General features: G+C 40.2%; 1 protein-coding gene across 1 annotated transcript in view; it reads left to right on the top strand.

Moving 5' to 3' along the window:
* Window positions 1–9,188: 9,188 nt before the first annotated feature.
* Window positions 9,189–18,715, top strand: part of TBC1D9 (TBC1 domain family, member 9 (with GRAM domain)) — a gene marked incomplete at both ends in the record, with an annotated part of 29,191 nt that continues 19,664 nt past the window's right edge. Inside the window, 4 exons of the mRNA XM_008942116.1 lie at window positions 9,189–9,299; window positions 15,211–15,329; window positions 16,891–17,119; window positions 18,176–18,437. Coding sequence (XP_008940364.1) covers window positions 9,189–9,299; window positions 15,211–15,329; window positions 16,891–17,119; window positions 18,176–18,437 — 721 coding nt within the window. The remainder of the gene's footprint in view (window positions 9,300–15,210; window positions 15,330–16,890; window positions 17,120–18,175; window positions 18,438–18,715) is intronic.

Here is an 18,715-nt window from a genome sequence, read left to right as displayed (position 1 = left end):
CTCCCATTCTGCTCTGTCATTTGATGGTATTCCAGATCCCCTCTGCTGCTGCTGAGCTTCTCCTTAGGATCTGCTGTGAGTGTGGTTGATTCTTCACCCTAGTACATCTCCACTTCAAGAGGACATGCAGGTGTCTAGGGTTGAACTGCTGTTTGATCCTCCTGATTGACTCACCAGTCTCTGCTGAATTCCAAGATGCTTTTACAGGTGATTAATTGGAAGGTGTCTCATTTCCTGCATCTGTCGACCTCCTCTTCCTGCAGGCAGTGTTGCCCAGATACAGTGCTTGAGATGTTGCTTGGTGTAGCTCTGCCTTCTGTACTGTAATGTTTCCTGGTCAGAGGCTTTCTTTGATATTCCTTCATGGTTCATACCTTGAGCCTCTGAGCTGAGCCATCACTTGCCATCTCTGCCTTCTGACATAGTGGTATTGGTTGGCAACTGAAATTCAAGGATGACCTGCTTGTTCTCCCTGTTTGTAAGAAGTCCTGTTGGAAATGTCACACAGGAGCACAATATAGTAAGTAATAAATGTTTAGGCCTCTTAGAAATTTTCTACATTATACTAGAGTGTATCTTGCCTGCAGGGTTTTTGGTATTACTCTCTGGTTCCACACTGATAGGTAGGTGTAGAGAAGGTAGCAATTCTTCACATCAGATTCCATACTTCCATAACTCCACTATCCAGTTATGCCTCTTTGTAAGGCTGTCTCAGAGTTCCCAGAGGTTTGGGCCCTTGGCAGTTTTGGTTAGAGTTCTGTAGAATTAAAAAAGATTCTACAAGTTATGCTTGTATATACTCATGTTTAGGCCTCTTAGAAATTTTCTACATTATACTAGAGTGTATCTTGCCTGCAGGGTTTTTGGTATTACTCTCTGGTTCCACACTGATAGGTAGGTGTAGAGAAGGTAGCAATTCTTCACATCAGATTCCATACTTCCATAACTCCACTATCCAGTTATGCCTCTTTGTAAGGCTGTATCAGAGTTCCCAGAGGTTTGGGCCCTTGGCAGTTTCATTCAAGTTCTGTAAAAAAGATTCTACAAGTTATGCTTATATATACTCTCAAATTCTTTTGAAATAAGTGAAAACGTATTCTCATATGGCTGTTCTTGTAAATAGTTGGTGTAGGCAGAATTCATTCAGCTTGCTTTGTTCTCCCTAAGGTTTGCAACCTCTACTTTTTTTCTTATCCTTCATGGTATCACTCTGAGTGTGGCTTTTTCTTGTCATGGACAGGAGTTGTTGCTGCCACGGTCTTGAGCAAAGCATGCCAATACATGGTGGGCAAAGGGCAGTAACACTTGGCTGAAATCTTGCTTTTCTTTAGGTCTTTGATTGCTAATCATACTTCTGGTGTCTGATCAATGTTAATATTCAGGAACCTACATTTGTATTTTGCTAGTGCTGAGGTAGGCCTAGGTTCTGGAGGTCTTCTTAAAAATCTTTCCAGTTGATTTCAGAAGAAAGCCTGTAAGTATTTTCTAGGCCTGATTTCTGATTGTTCTGTTTTTTTCCTGAAGCTTCCAGATAGGTGTGTATTGATTTCTACTACAGCAAGAATCTTTAATTTCAGGTATTAAGTTTTTAATGTGTTTTGGGCTCTTCCCTCAGAGTTCTCTTGAGCTTCCCCACTGTGTTTTCCAGTATTTTATTAGCCAAAGTTCTTGGGATTTTCTGTTCAGCATTATTCCTTTCCCTGGTGAAGTGCCTTCTCTGATATTGAAATCTGAGTTTTTATGGAATTTATCTGCAGGTATTCAGTCAGAACAGTTAGAATTTGAACAGTTTTTTTCTGAAACTATAGCTTCTTTTCAGATTTAACTTCTGTTTGTGCTGTGCTTCACAGCTGTTCCTAAGTTCAACATGAATTTACTGTGTACACTTCAGTTCTTGATTTGTACCATTGATTTTTCTTGGCTATAGATTCAGTTTACAATTGCTTTTCTTAATTGAGTGGTGGTGGATGTTGAGATTTTTAGTTTGGATGGATTTTTCTCAGTTCCTCATGCTTGCTTGATTTGTTCTTCAGTCAGCTTATGTGAATCTTAGTTGATGCAGACATAGTTGATTTAAATTTTGCTCATGTGTGAAATCTGTTTAATTTGCTTGTTACTCTGAGAAAATGGGATACTTGAATAAGTTTTGAGTTGAATTCAGTGATTTCTGTGCTGTTTGGGTCAATAGTATTTGATCATGCTTTTCCCAAGTGTGTGTGTTTTGTTTTTTTTTTCTCTACAGACTTCTGAGTAAGTGTTTAATATCCTACCTTGAAGGCATTTGTTAACTCCATGTGTACTCCTGTCCCTGTTTCTCCATCATTTCATATAGTCTGGCATGATTGACACATAGTGCAAAATCCATTTTCTTCAGGCATATGAGATTTTGGGGGCAGGGGCGTTTGTTCAAATATCCATTTCCTCTGTGTTGTAAGACCTCACATGCCTGTGGCTGTCTGCCATGGCCTGCCAGGGCTCATCTCATACTTCTGCTAGCTTTTTGTTTCAGATCAGGTCTAGACCTGACCTGAAACTAGTGGGTTTTTTTCTGGGAATTTGTTTGAGTGTTTTATTGTATGATTTTCAGTGCCTGGACATTTTATCATCTGCAAACTAGGCCTCAGTGGATGTCAAGCAATTCTGCTCTGTGTGTGTGTATCTAGTGAGAGACATTGGTTGTAACACACATTCTGGCTTCCTCTGAGGAAGAGAAAACCTGCAAAGTTTTACAACCCTAAAATGTGTTAAATGTTGCTTAGTAGATAACACTGACAATGGTAGTTATATCTTAAAATGATTAGGGCCTTTCAGTTTTGCTGATGAAGCTACAGAGAAGTTCTAAAAGCTGAAAATCAAAACCCAGCCAGATTAAACTGCAAGTTAAGATGTGAATTTCTACAGGGGTGGTCATGAGTTGTTCAGACACCTTGACAAGTACTGTGGTAGGTGTTGAATTGCTGATCACGTTTAAATTAAGATATTCAAAAGATAATGTGATTAAATCACAACTGTTAAACTTGAAGGACAGAAAAACCAAGGGCTGTTTTTGCTGGTTGTCTTGCTGAAAGTCTTTCAACATGTTTGAAAACTCTACAAAGGAACTGGTGGCTGGGCAGATCAGGCCTCTATAAAACTGCACAGTTTAACATGGTAATTATTTTTGAGTGGTGCATAATACTTACTATTAATTTAGACTGCCATGAAATGCAATTGAATAGAATTGACCCTCCCTTTTAAAAGCATTTGGCCACAGTATTACCCATGAAATTCAGAGTGTTGCTCTAGGTTGGATTTTGACAGACAAGTAATTGGATGACCTCATCCTGTAACAACAAATGAGAGAGCTAATTGCAGGGTGCTTTGTCAGAAATCATCTGATGTCTACAATCCAGATAGGTCCCTTGGGTGTTTTAGGTTTATGACCAGTGCTGCTGACGTGTCCATCTTACCTGAGTGGAAGGAGAAGGGGTCACCAGCACCCTTGAAATATTGGGAACCATTTAAGCAGCCTGTGTTTGATTCAGTGTTGGAATGTCACAACCTCTGTTCTGGAGAAGCCTGACTGATGACACACGTGACACTGCAGGTTTTCCTAGTCCTGGTGTCCAGCTCATACCCAGCTAGGCTGCTGACATCCATGGGGCTATTTGAGTGACAGCTCATGAGCATGACTCCAAGAGGCACAGTCTGACCTGTACTAAACCTTAGCTGTCTTGGAGTATGTTCTGTATTTGCTCTACATGCTAATAAGATGTATGCTGTTTAGATATTTTTACAGTAAAAATCTCTTCAACAGAAGGTGGCTTGAGAAGCTGTCTGGTTATAGATGATACTAGTGTAGATCTGGGAGAAGGATGGGGCAGGGCAGGGCTCACCTCTCAGGAGCCAGGTGAATAACACATGCTAGTCATCTGCCAGACTGGGGAGGGCAGGGCAGGGTGTCCCTGGGTGGCAGGATCAGGCACAATGGTGGCACCAGCTGGGGAGTGACCTCCTTCCAGCTCTAGGCAAGGTCAGATGCAGGTTGCCTGTGACACTGAAAAATGAATGTCACAGGTCACTGGTGTGTGCTGAAAGCAGCTCGAGTCTGAGCCCTGTGTGGTTAAAGCTGAGTGAGAAGTGTCACTGATAAGTGTCCCAAGGTTTCTGATATTTGCTGTGCAAAAAAAGCCTTGGCTGCTGGTCATTTTTAAGGTCTGAAGAATCTTTTTTTTTTTCATAAACAGTAAATAAGCTGGCTTCAATGTTTTAGTAAGGTGTGCTGGAGGTAATATATAATCCAGGATTTCAATTTTGAGTGTGTAATAGGATTTAGTTTGAGTTAGCAGGTAAAACACCACAGGCTCACAAACACCATCAAAGGATTGATGTCAGGGGGACTGCAGAGAAGTGATAAAGACTGCTTGATCTTTGTGTGTGTTTTATTTAAATCAAAGCATGAGTTTTGTGAAAGAGGGTTACTGTTTGTCAGTAAAAAAATCCTGTTGTAATAAAAGAAATGGTTCATGTGTAAGATGTGTAAACTTGCTTTTCTTGTAGAAATGCCAGTAATTGGTGTTTGGCAAATAAACTTGCAAGTTCTTATAAAAGATTAAAAAAAATAAATCACTAATTAAATTTTAAAAGAAAGAAAAGAAAAAAAAAGATGGAGAAACATTCTGGCAGCAAATATCTGTGCCACAGATATCCAGACAGCTAAAAACATTGTGACTTATTACAGGTATTTGAGTCCATATATTCTAAAGTGTGTGGTTTTGGTGCTATTAATTTAAAACATACCAAGTTGATTCTACTGTAGGTCATCCCTTGATTTTTATTGCCATTTGTAGGCTGGAAGTAGATGATCTTTAAGGTAGAATCATAGAATCCTTTAGGTTGGAAGGGACCTCCAAGATCATCAAGTCCAACCACTGAGCCACCAGGGCTCCAAAGTCTTCTGCCAAAACAGATCAGAATCTGTCAGGGTTGGAGGGGACTACAAGGATCCCCCAGTTCCAACCCCTCTGCCATGAGCAGGGACACCTCCCACTAGATCAGGCTGCCCAGAGCCTCATCCAGCCTGGCCTTAAAGACCCCCAGGGATGGGGCCTCAACCACCACCCTGGGCAACCCATTCCAGGGTCTCACCACTCTCATGGTGAAGAACTTCTTCCTCACATTCAGCCAACCCAAACTATTCAATGGTTCTGTGACAAGCCATCTGGAATGCTGGTCTCCAAAGAGTGCAGTGGTGCTTGGAAGAGTCTTAACTGACTCAGTTGGCTTAGGTTTCAAATCAAGATGACCTGCCTTTCTAGAAAATATCCTTTGGTAAGATAGAAATCATTTGGCTTAAAGAGGGTGTGTGTTATCCAGGAGGTCAGGCTTCATGTGCTCATGATTCCTTCTAGCAAAAACCACCCTGAAAACTGGTTGCTGGTGTAAGGATACAAGTACAGCACGTCATAACTTAATGCATGAATCCAGACTGCTAATCTGTATACCTGGTGCAGTGGTTATAGGCTCTCCCTCCAGTTTACAACTAAATGTGAGGCACAGGGGTCAGATAAATAAAATGTGTCATTTCTTCCTTCAGCATAAATTGCATCAGGTAAGTTGAACCCCATTCAGCAATGTCCTCTAGTGCCTTATAACCAGGAGCACGATGCAAGAGCAGTTGCCCAAGCCCCTTAATCTGGGGCTTTGTATTCCCTGGTTTCAGATATTTCATTTAATTTCACTTCTTTTCCTCTGCTAGTACCTGTATTTTACAGAAAAGAAAGAAAATATTGAACGATTTTCTGGACCTTTGCTTCAGATTTCAATTTCTCTAAAGAGGAAGCTGACTTGATTGAAAAAGTTGTGTCAAACAAAATGAAGGTGTTATCCCTCCCTTCTCCCCTCCTGCCCCCATATGTAGTTGTGGTTGCTGTAGACATTTGGGATTTGTGTCTGGTGGGACTGTTCCTTGACATAAGGTTACTTGTGCTGGAGTGCCTGTAGGATCAGGGCTGTCATCAGTTAGCCAGACTCCCAGCCCACACACTTCAACATGTGCTGTAAACCTTTGCTCATGAAAGCTGCTCACTTCAACAAGGGCTTGCAGATTTAGTGTTCTTACATGGAGAATTACTTCCCTTATTTCACTGTGGAGTCAGAAACCTGATGAAATAATGGGAAAAAAAATTGCAATCAGTATAGTCACACGACTTGATGCCTGGATGATTCACTGGCTCTTGTCCAAGGACCAGTCCAATCTAAGGAATATGATTATTTTTTGTTGTCTGTTCTGTTTCTATAGAAACTTTTGGTTGCTTATTTCTTAATCATGTCTCAAAAGGTATTTGTTGTATGAAAAATTAACGAGCAGTATTAAAATAAATTGCCTTTTAAAAAAAAAAGTTATGGTCACTTCATGTAGAAATTCTTCAGAAGGATTTTCAGTATGAACTGCTGGTTTCATTCTGGTTGCATCACACGTCTGACTTACAAAAACAAACAAAACAACAAAAAAAGCACCAAACACCCAAACCCAAAAAACCTAACGCTGGCCTGCAGTGCAAAATGGAACAGTACCTGAAGGACAGCACTCAGGGGTAGTTGTGTGCTTGCAAGAGTAAATATTAATCTTTAGTTATTGGGTTTGATATTTATAAGAACACAAATTATTTTTTATGAATCATATGTCATCTATCAAAACAGCAAGTTCATTATATAATAAGTAAAATTTTGCTGATACACTGCTGCCTGTCACAGTTATCCTGGTAAACTTGACTTTGAATTTCCATGGGGTCTTCTGGAGTTCTATGAATTTTCTTTTAACCTCACTGCATGGATGTTTCTAGAACCTGTTTCCATCCTACTTACTGCCCCAGTGGGAAATGTGCTTTCTTTTCTTTACTTGCCTCCCATCTGTTGTTTCAGTGCTGGCTAGTCTCTTTTGGTTTTGCTTTCTTACAGTGCTCTCCACATTTCTTGGAAATGCTGCTCTATCTTGTATTGGTTCTGTTTGGTGGGACAGGGGATGTTCCTCTTCTATCTCCCATGCCCTGGGGAGGAGGAGGTAGGCTGGGAAGCTTCTCTTGTTGTCACACAAGTTGGTAGGTTTGTTTTGGCTCCTTGGCCTTACCTCTGTCAACAAGTCCCAGTTCTACAGATGCAGCACCCTCCTAGAGCTAGTGGCAGAATTGGTTGGCAGGGCCACCCACACGCCAACAGATTTGGAAATAGAGCAGGAGGAAAGAAACAAGCACATTTTTCAAGATTACAGGGACCTGACAGTGTTTCTGCACCTCAGAGAAGATTACATTTGGCCCGCATACAACTTTATTTAGCTGTTACATCATGCCTGTTGCATATTTAGTGCTGCCAGTTGGCATGAGAAGGGGCAAAGCCTGGTGAGTCTCTGGCAGCAAACCCAGCAGATGACCAGAGGGTAGTGTCTGCCTTGGTCTGCACTCAGCTGAGCAGTTCTCTTGAGCTCGCTGGCAGCTTTCAGCATTTGAGGATCTTTGCTGGTGGTTGGAGCATTCCTGTGCTTTCTGGATCAGAGCCACAGTGGGTTTGTGAAGCTAGAATGGAGAGTGTATTTAAAAAAAAAAGTTTAAAGGAATTTTATGACTTACTTCAGTCTTGTGAATTTAAAAGAAGTCAGGGTATATTTGGGAGGGCTGGTGGAGGGTTGATCAGAGGCAGCTTGTCAGTGTACATCAGTAATCAAAATGCATAAGAGGTAGGGGTTTAAGATGGCACTAGGAGCAACTAAAGCTGGTTGGACTAATGAACATTGGATGTTTTGCATTAGTACTTCATGTTCATACCCTATAATTAGCAGATAGTTCTCTAACACTGCTTACTAATGACCTAATGTTGTGTTCAGACTTGGGTTTTATGTATTGCAGAATTGTTGTAATAAAAAGTGGTGGATAATAATGCATTGATCAGGAAGAGATGGCATTTGATCCAGCCTGGGAAGATCTCTGTAAAACAAAATACAAATAAAAACCATAGAATGGGGGGGTACAAAATCACTGAAAGTTGGGGTATTTCCAAATACCAGTTTCAGTTTGGATTTATAGGATCTGCTAAGATGGAAAATGGGTAATGCTTTGATATCTTTGTGATGCATGAAGCAAATCTGAAAGAAGAACAGTGAGTGAAGCAGTCTTCTCTATCAGTTATGACAGTGCAGAAAGAGGAACTAATGGAACTATGACAGTAAAAGATGAAAACAGCCACTTGAAAGGAGAAGAGGATTTTAACAGGAGTGTTATAGAAGTATTTTTTTTTTTGGTGCATGCAGTATATTTCAGCTGTTAAAAAAAAAACCCCTTGATTCCAAACCAAATAAATAATTGCAGAAAAAAAAATCTTAAAATTCATCCATCTGTTTTCAATCTGTGAGTTTGCTGAGAACATCAACATGAGAATTTAAATCTGACATTTCTGCAGGGGAGATGAAAATTCTTTGTGGAGCTGGAAAGGGAGAAAACTTTAAAATAGGGCTTCTTATGGGAGAGAGTTTGGGGGTTAGTGTTTTGTGTGTCATTTCTTATAAAAGTAGGATGAAGAATTTGTGGAAATATTTTGATGGCACCCTCAGCAGCAAAGAATTTTCAGAGGTGCTTGGGAAAACAGTATGGTCTTGTCTTTCATTGGTATCCTTTCAGCTGGAAACCAGCTTGACCCTTAGGCATTTTGATCATTTATACCCTAAAGAATCAGACCCATTAAGTAGCATAATTATTTTTGCTGGAAGCCTGTTTTTCCTAGCTGACATTTGAATTTTGAATCCATGTAGGGTGTATTGTCTGCGGGGGTTTGTTGGTGTTGTGGTGGGAGGGGGTTTGTTGTTGGTTGGGTTTGTTTTCCTCCAGGGCTCCAACAGTATATGAAACACAAGAAAGAGCCAAATAAGTTAAGCATGGATTTGTAAAACAGTTACATTCTGCTTGGCTTCAATTTGTCTGCCTTTATACTAGAACAGATGTATATTTAAGAGCTGAAGTCTTGTTGAAACTGCAGATTCTTTCCCTGCTGAGTTACTTTCCCCCTTTACAACACGAGGCAACGAGTGTGGGGATGAATCCTCAGGTCTGCATTTTGCTGTGGAGGGTGAAAAGGAAGGGGGAGAGGGGGCTGTGGAGCACTCTCCTGTGGGATCTTGGATGATGCATCGCTGTGTATTCATCAGAATTTTCTGTTCCTAGGTCTCCTTGTGGGTACTCTTGATGTCGTGTTGGACTCCAGTGCCCGAGTGGCACCGTATCGGATTCTCTACCAGGCACCAGACTCCTTGGTCTATTGGACTATTGCCTGTGGTAAGGACAAACACACTGACGTGGGGATTTTTATGCTTCCTGGATGCTGTGCCACATAGCTGCAGAGCATCCTGCCTGCTGAGTGAAGTTATTTCAGGACAGGTAAATGGGTCAGGAGGAAAATTTGCTCTAGTGGTTAAACGAAGAAGCTCCAGAGGATCTCGTGTTCACACCTTGAATGCCAGTGTGTGCATGTGTACCACACAATGATTGAGGAAGACCAGAGGTGACCAGGTTGTCTCCCACCCTTCATCTCCCAGAGATGTTCCCAGACAAGCAGCCCAGTGTCTGTTCTTCCTCCTTGCATATTCTTTTCCATGCCCGTGGCTCACTCCTGTGGCACTTCTGAAGTGCAGCCTTCCTCTGAGGAGGTATCTCTAAGGAGTATGGTGGGAGGAGTACCTGGCTTATAGCCCCCAGATGACCCAGACAAGATTCCTGATGTCTCTTGAAATGGAAACTGGGAAGATAGTGCAGCCCCAGCACTCACTTGAGTACTGACTATCCATATGGCCTTTCCTGCATAGTGAGCTCAGTCTCCTCCAGCATAAACACCATCTAGATTCCAGGGATACTCACCTCCTCTGCACATTTATTTCAGATAGTATGTTGTCCTTCTACACATGATGTGCTTGGAAATTCAGCAAGATGGTAGCTAGGTTAGAGTGAAGTACAGCAGTGTATGTTCTTACACGAGTACCACAACTCTGGAGAAGTTTTTGGTCTCTAGGGCACTGTGTGGTTAAATCTCTGGTTGTATTTAGGAGTATTGCTTTTCAATCCTGGCAAATGGAAACTTCTGAATGCAGCTCCTCTAGGTATAAAGTGTCAAATGCTGTTTTAGGCAGCAGCCAGAACTCTGCATTTGAAAGAAGCTGGAGGAAGAGGACAGATGAGAAGTGCATACATGCCTGTCATCTCTTTAATAGACTGGTGACTTCCAGCACTCCCAGTGCTGCCTGACACTCAAATACTAGTTAATGAAGCTGTAGACTTCATCTGGCCTAACAGTGCCCTCTCATCTCTGTCCATTTTCCCAGTAAAATTTGACATTTAGGTTATTTGGGTAATTCTTCCTCCAGACAAATGCCTCTTGGGAAGGGAGGAGAAGGAGGGATTGCTGAAGGCTTGCCATAGATGTAATAATTTTATCAGTTCAAAGCAGGTTCTGTTCTTATGAGCACTAGATTTATGTTTCTGACAAAGGTGATACCAAAGCTCTGTCACATTCTGGGTCCAGTAGGAAGTTTTTTAATGGCTTACCATAAGTATTTCTTGCTACTTTTGATGAATTCAAATTGGAAAGAAAACATCAATTTAAACAGCTTATTTTCCTTCCACACCTATTAGTACCACCTCAGTGAAGATTTAAAAATTCATACAACATAATTTGCCTTTAGTGACCACTAACAGTAAAAACTGATATTAGTGAAATTGTTAATATTATGAAGGTAGTTTCCAAATTTCCATTTAACAGCTTGTTTTGAGCTGTTAGCTACTCTGCTGTGACCAGAAGTAATGGGACCTTGCATGTCAGCTTTCCATGGATCTGAGTTGGGAGAAAGAAGGGTAAAAGTACTCACCAGTATGTTTATTTACTGTATTTGTGCACAAGTGGCAGTAGTTGCAAGTGCACATACAATCCTTGCTTCCCTTCATTCAGATGTCAGTGCACAGCAACTGGGAAGCACCTTTCTCCCTCAGACTTGAAAGGGAGCAACTAAGGGCACAAATTCTCTTGCTGTTAGCAGACTTCCTGCCAAAAAAAATAACACATCACAAAGCTCTCAACAAAATAGTGTTTCTTCAAGGGTATTTGTATGATGACATAGACAGCAATTAATTTTTTAAGACTTTGTAAATAGGCTGTGTCACTTTGAGTGCATTTTCAGAGTTTTTTTGCATGACATCTGTAGATAATGATGATTTTATACCTACAGTGACTGCCCTCAGATAATGAGAAGCACAAAATTGAAGGCAGATGAGTTGTGGCCCCAGAATAAACAAATATGTGTAGAAATATATGCTGCTGATGAGCTGTGAGGGTTTTTCTGAATCCTTACCCTAATGGAAATTGGTAAAATACTTAACATATATCTGTTTCTTCAGTTTTTAGTCTCCTAAAAGTTTTTAGTCTCCTAATGTCTAGCTGGTTGATTGGCTCAGTTATTTTTGTTAAATTATAAAACTGCACTGGCTTAGCATTGTCACCTGGGGGAACAGTGTGGCTCTTACAGGGAGGTAAAATTTTACAGAGAGCAAATTCTTTACCTGTGTAATCCTGAAGCTGAGCAGCTCAGTGTTGCCTGAGGCTCTGTGCTGTGGTTATTTTATGAATTTGCAATTAAAGCAATTCCTTCAGAAGGGATCAAGAGTTGTTGCCATTATGCAGGTTACTAAGGGATTTGGCTGCATTTTGTTATGTTATTTAGCTCTGATTTGTCCTGCATTGTACCCCTGTTCTCAGGGGTAGGCTGCTGGTTATTTGGTACTTGTAATCTCTTATTTTTACAGGAATTTGTTTTATTCTCCTTTGCTATTCATAAAGCAATAATCTCCCTCTTCAGTAAGTAGCTATACAGAGGGACTGGAAGAATTGTGATTGTTTCCTGGTTCACTCATGCTGCATGACATTTGGTCTTGTACTGTACAAGACTTATTCTGAGAGTAAAAAATAATCCAAGGGGTTTTGATTGCTATAAAATTACTATTTGAGTTATATTTAGACCCCAGTTTTGTTTATAATTCATCTTAAATGTGAATTTTCTTGGTATAGAACCATTGCTGTAGCATTTGGGGGTTTTAGTGGTAATGATAATTATATTCATTTCCACAGAAGTTTCTAAAACTGTATTTCATGTGGAAAAAAATTAATTATGGCTTATTTTAAAGCACCAACCTTGAATTTTTATCACATGCCTTGGGAGAGTTTTTCAGGAAAGCCCATGTGCTTTGGTTAGCAAAGCTACAAGTTTGTTTTAGAGTGCTGTTGACTCCACCAGCCATAACTGTCTTTGCCTCTGTGTAAATTGAGGTTTTGCCAGTCCACTCCTGAACTTGCCATTACTGGCAAGACTATTTTAGGCTCCCAGAAGTGCTGCAAATTCTCTTGCAATGCATCCTGTTAGCAGCAGCAGTTCAGGTTGACTGATCAGCATCTCAGGGAAGTATCTACTTGGAAGAGAAGACTGGATGTGACACCCTCATCAGCTGTCTCAAGCCATTCCTATTTCTCAGTCGTTGACTGAATCAATACTGACAGTATACTTCTGAGTGTTTGAAAGCATGACTTGTTAATTTTCTTCTCAGTCCTGAATTCGGTCACAGAGGGAATGTGATTCACATAGACAAACCAATCCAGATGCTAGAAATCTAACCCTGACTTCCAGAGATGTTCCCATGTTTCTCATACTCTTACTTTACCCACCTTGCCAAGCAATTGCCCGTTCCCATCCTCTCTCCAGCACTATGCATCTTTCTTCTACCCAGCTCTTCTGGTCTAGACATCCCTTAGCTCTCCAGCTTCTGTGTAACCCACTTAGTTTCCTCCCTGAAGACTGAGGAGACCAGCTCAGTCTACCAGGGTTGCTGGCCAACGTTACACCATTGCAGCCATGGAGCACACTATAAGCTGAGCCATTTAGAGGAGGGCAAGAAGTGATTAGTCTACTATTAGAGCTATTTTCCCTTCTATTTCCTGCCAGTCTTGAGAGCTCTGTATTCCAAAGTGCAGTGGTTTAATTGTTAAATGGCTTTTCCCCATCCCTGAGAGTCAGAGATGCCACTTAATTGGCCTAAAAGGCCAATGATGGCAAAATGGTGAATATTTCTGCTGTGCTCAGATAAGGGAAGACTTCCCAGTAGCAGAGTTAAAATAGAGCTGTAGTTTAAAACACCACAGAAAAAAAAAAAAATCTGTAATCCTGAGTGAAGAAAGCAAAGAGAAAAGACTAAACTGTCAGGATAAAGTGATGAGAGCTGGGATGTGGGTTTGGCCCAGTGGCATGGTCTGCTGTAGATGAGACTGGGAGAGTAAACAGTAAGATAGTGGAGACAAAAAGCCATGGAAACAATGAGATGGGTTGTTACAGGCTGAGAATAATCAATCAAAGCTGTTTCATAAGAAGTGATGAAAAACAATTGATGAACCACAAAGAAGCAGTAGACAGCTTTAAGAAACAGTTGCTCATGAATTGGTGTCTGCTCTGCTTGTCACTGCTCTTCAGGACATGAGTGAGATTTCCAATGACAGCCTCATTTTGGGTATATACAGCTCATGTATTTCATCACTGATTTTTACAGCCAAGAAGAAATCAGTGAGTCTTCAGACCACCTTCTGAGTTCCAGAAAGGTCTGGTTGCATCCAGTAATTCTAAGGAGAAGCAGCAGTGGTGATCCCTTGTGGTTCTGTAATACTGGTTACGTACACAGGCTGCTCTGCAATGTGATTTATGCATCCATGCTACAATTAGAATTGTGCAATTCCCCTGGAAGTTGCACAGAATGTTGCTTTCTGTTGCTTTCATCCGAGTTGTGTAAAGCTCTGATTGTATACTGTGGAAAGAACATCTCCCCCCCCATCATTTGTTGCTGAACAACAAGGAAAACAATTGTTTAGTGTGAATTCAACATGGTTGCATTGAGTTCTTCTGCAAACTATGGAACCACTTAGGCACAGATGTGTGACTGTTTGTACCTGTAGTGAAGCTGAAGAAGTTATTAGCAACAGCTTGTTTTAATTTAATCTCTAATGATTGCTTCACATGACCCCCTTCACTTTTGGGTTCTGTAGGCATTAGCAGGTATGTACATTTACATGCTACTTCTGAGTGAAATGAGCCAAATCTATGATTTGAACAAAAAGGTGATGTCATTTTTGTGGTATTTTCTACCTGGATTGAGATAGTTTTAATCAAGCTTTAGGCACAAATGTTCCTATGTGAATATGTAACATTATTTTCAGAAAATACTTAAAAGTCCTTTTGACATAATTTTGACACAAGTCCTTCAAGATCCTTTTTGGGGGGAACTTTTTTTCCTGTGAATTTCTGTAAATCTTCCTTCAGGGTGGGTACAGGGAAACCTTGAAGAGCACCAGCAACTCTATTCTGCAGGACATTGAGAACAGGGCCAAAATGGAAGTTTATATTCATTACAATCCATCTCAAGTAAAATAGAAGGAAAAAAGTGCACATATAGTTCATACAAGAAGCTTTTTCATCCCTGGCCTGTTCTACTTTACACACTACATATATGCCAGTTCCTCAGTATCAGAGATACCTCACTTGACCCATTTTGGTCTTCTAAGCAAACTAGAGTCATCAAAGTTCAGTTTATTCTTTCATCTTTAAATCACCTCTGACAACCCTCTTCCCCTAAAAAGACAGAGCTTTTTAAAGGTCTTTCAGCACTGTTCTTTTTAGGAAGAGACCTTGTAATAGACTTGTCAGGAAATGATCCTTTTCAGCTTTGCTCTTGGAATTTTATCATTATTTCACAATTTATGGATCTATATAATGGTGAAGAATTAGGAACTAGTGGTAGAATATACAGCTGTTGGTGTGTTTTATGAGTCCTAAAAGATGCAGATAAGACCTTTTCTAACTCCTTGTGGGCAGCTTGATGTTGTTACTGTGTTTGGAACTCTAAATGCAGAGGGGTTTTGCTCATGACACTGACAGAGGTCACTTGTGCTTCTCACACAATGGTCTTGAAGACTCCTACCTAATTACTATGAAATTAAAGACCATGGGAGAAAATTTTGGAACTTCCAGGGACACAGCCTCTGATGAAATATTGCATCTCCAGTTACTGGCAACCTTTATTGGAGTCTTTTGTTTCTGATAAGAGGATGTTGACATTGGTGAATTATTTATTTTGTGACTTTTGGGGATTTTTTTTTTCTGTACAGGTTGCTCAAGGAAGGAAATCACTGAACACTGGGAGTGGCTTGAACAGAATTTGTTGCAAACTCTTTCAATCTTTGAAAATGAGAATGACATAAACACATTTGTCAGAGGAAAAATACAGGTAGTTAAGTATTTTCTTATAAATGTTGTTAATGATAAATGTGATGGAGAACTGACATGAATTCTAACCAAATTTGACCTGGGAGTCTCCAGGCTGCCCCACCTTTTTTAAGGGAAAACCAGATTCTAAGTAGCAACCTGTGTGTAAAATTTAGGAAAACTAGGATTAATGAATGTAACTATAGAAGCATGATTTTAAAAAATATATACTTAAAAATACATAGTCAGAGCTTCAAATATTGTATGTTCTAAAATTAAGTGCACTGTTGCCTCCATCTTCAACTTTGACAGTTTTCTATGTAAATGCTTTTCCAGTGCAAAGCTTTGATTATTTTTTTCTCATATACTCATAATGTCTCCTCACCCTCTTCTGTGAGTTCAATTTGCAGGGTTGGCACTTACACTTCATACAGGTTTTAGGGGTTGCTGATTGCTTGCATTGTTTTTCTTGCTGGTTTGGGTGGATTTCTTTTTGTTTGTTTGTTTACTTGGTTTTACAGAATTTTTTTCTTATAGGAGAAATAGTAGCTATACTGGTAAAATATTTTTTCCCACTCAAGAATTAATCTAAAAATAAATACTTTAGTAAAAGATGGATTGTAAGCAGCCCATTCCTTCTTGTCTCTTTCCTTTTTTAACATTTTATGTAGTAAGTCAGCTATCTTAAGAATCCCCTGGTTGGTTGTGGTTTACTAGTGAATCAGATATTAGGACTATAGATGATCATGGAAACATGTGAGAAGACATTTGTCTTATGAAATGTAATCCTTTAAGGAAATTGTTACCCCTTTTAGAGTAGGATAAATATTAAATGTGAATGATGGTTCATTCTCTTACACTCTGCTTTCAGTATAAATGTGGAGCAATTTGAAGGTAAAAAGTCACTTTACTTTTTATAACATCATTATAGAAAGCAATAGAGAATATTTATAAAAGATACTGGGAAAATCAGTGACTACACCAAAATATCAGTATAGGACAGAAGGAATTGTAGTCTTTGAGGTGTCAAAAAGCAGCTTTTCACCAGGCTGCTGTCACTCTGATTTGATGGTTCTCTGCACCTGAAAGTGTGGCTGATTTTTTCCATCCTCCTGTTCTCTTTTGTTCCAGGTCCACTAAGAGACATAAAAGTAGTTTGATACTTTCCCTAATAAATAACAGATCCTTTTTTCCTTTTTTCCTTCACTTTAGAAGAAAATTTGCTGGTGAAATCCTATCCTTGTCTCCTTAGGAAAGCATATTTATATGGAAGGGGAAAATATTCTAGATCTAAGTGCTTTACAGAGTTGTTAGAAGTATTTGAGATAGGCTGGTTAATTTAAAACAGGGTACTGGCAAGTGGTTTTTACATAGGCACAGGAGGGAGCAAGGTCATCAGAAAGACAGCCTTAAATAAACTAAATATATAAGCAAAAGAATGAACAGAAGAATAAGAGCTAAGGAAAAGAGTTGCCTGAGGTTGCAACAAGTGTTGTGGCCTGAGGCCCAGAGAGCAGTGGTGATGAGGATACCTGACCCCCATGGCAGCTGACCTGCTCTGTGCTTCTCTCACTCCCCACCAGGGCATCATCGCCGAGTACAACAAGATCAATGGCATCAAGGAGGATGATGATACAGAAAAGTTTAAGGAAGCCATAGTGAAATTTCACAAGCTGTTTGGGATGCCAGAAGAAGAGAAATTAGTGAACTACTACTCCTGCAGTTACTGGAAGGGGAAGGTTCCCCGTCAGGGCTGGGTGTATCTCAGCATTAATCACCTTTGCTTTTATTCTTTCCTCATGGGCAGGGAAGGTATGTTTTACAGTGGAGTCGTGGTCTGGAGGTTGAAGAATTGTTGGGAAATCTTCTGTAGTTTGTTGCTGTTCACCTGCTGCACCTCAGCGTGTGTGAAGACACTGCTGAGGAGCAGGGACCAATTCCCTGATTGTCACACTGCTTAACTGTGTGTTTGCTCCATTGTTTGGTTTAGATTTATTAAAGTAGTTCCCCATAAAATGATAGCTAGGCATTATTTAGAGGCATGGCTCACTTCAGGTACTGTGCCCACAAGGGAATAGGGATGAGATCACACGCCAGTTTTGGCTCCTTTGCTCTTATACAATCCCTCAATCCTACTCTGGCAGACTTTGGAACCCCAAATGCCACACTTGCTTTTGTACAAACCAGAGCATCACAGAGAGCTAAGAGGAGACCCAGGATGAAGAACTACATAGTGTGAGTGCATCCAGTCTGCTCTAGAGGGAGTTAATTCTAAGCAGTGTGGAGATGAGCAGGTGTGCAGTGCTTGGTTATGGGCAGTGGATCAGTCCCAGGCCTTTCTATTTAGCTGTGTAAACAAACCCTCATGAATGACTGGTTTGGTTTGGGGTTTTTTTGACAAAAATAGATGTTGATTTAGTCCCTGTTTAAAAGACATTATCCTAACCTCTAGTGGTGTTGGAAGAAAAGCCAAGGATCTCTCATTACTGTAATATTTGAAACTTTTTAATGTGTAAAAATAACACGAGCCTTTCTGATGCCTTTATGTTTCTTTGCTTCTGTAAGAGAAGAGGGCTTCAGGGTCTGGGCAAGTGTTGTGACAGTGAGAAATTATGTTAGCCCACCTAGCTTTGTAATGCTTCTGCATGGTGTTCTGTGCAGAAGTAAATGATATTTAAACTCTTTTATCTGCTATTTCTTAGGTGATCATAGTTTGTATTTACAAGCTGGGTCTATTTGTGCTGTCCTCCCACCTTTTCAAGACGCAAGAAAATTTCAGCTGAATACATTTTGTAGGAACAGGAAGATAAATGCTGTAAAATGATATTTTTTTGTACTGAATCTTTTCTGTTGTTTGCTTCTGTTCAGCAAAGTTAGTGATCCGCTGGGTCGATATCACTCAGCTTGAGAAGAATGCTACACTTCTCTTCCCTGACATGATCAAAGTGAGCACAAGGTCAAGTGAACATTTCTTCTCAGTATTCCTTAATATCAGTGAGACATTTAAACTAATGGAACAGCTTGCCAATATAGCCATGCGACAGCTTTTGGACAATGAAGGATTTGAACAAGACAGGTCATTACCTAAACTGAAAAAGAAATCTCCCAAAAAAGTGTCTGCTCTAAAGCGGTAGGTGCCACTGGCTCTTAATCATTTGTTTCTCCTCAGTCCTTCTACTTGCAGCTTTTCATCCAAAGTTTTCTAATGTTGCCACCACATACTGGTACTCGAAAAGGAATGATTGATTCCAGTGGTGGCAAAATGTGAACAATTATTTAAATATAATTACTTGGTCTCCTGTAGAAATAGGGAAGGGACAACACGTGAATAGGAACAAGTTGCAAAACTAAAAGAAACCTATTTGAGCCAAATTCTTATTTGTGCAGCAGCTCTTAAACATATTTCCC

This window comes from Merops nubicus, unplaced genomic scaffold (assembly GCF_000691845.1).
Source record: "Merops nubicus isolate BGI_N331 unplaced genomic scaffold, ASM69184v1 scaffold3896, whole genome shotgun sequence".
In the NCBI taxonomy this organism is placed as follows: domain Eukaryota; kingdom Metazoa; phylum Chordata; class Aves; order Coraciiformes; family Meropidae; genus Merops; species Merops nubicus.
Note: the sequence above shows the minus strand (reverse complement) of the source record. Positions and strands in the feature narration are given on the sequence as shown.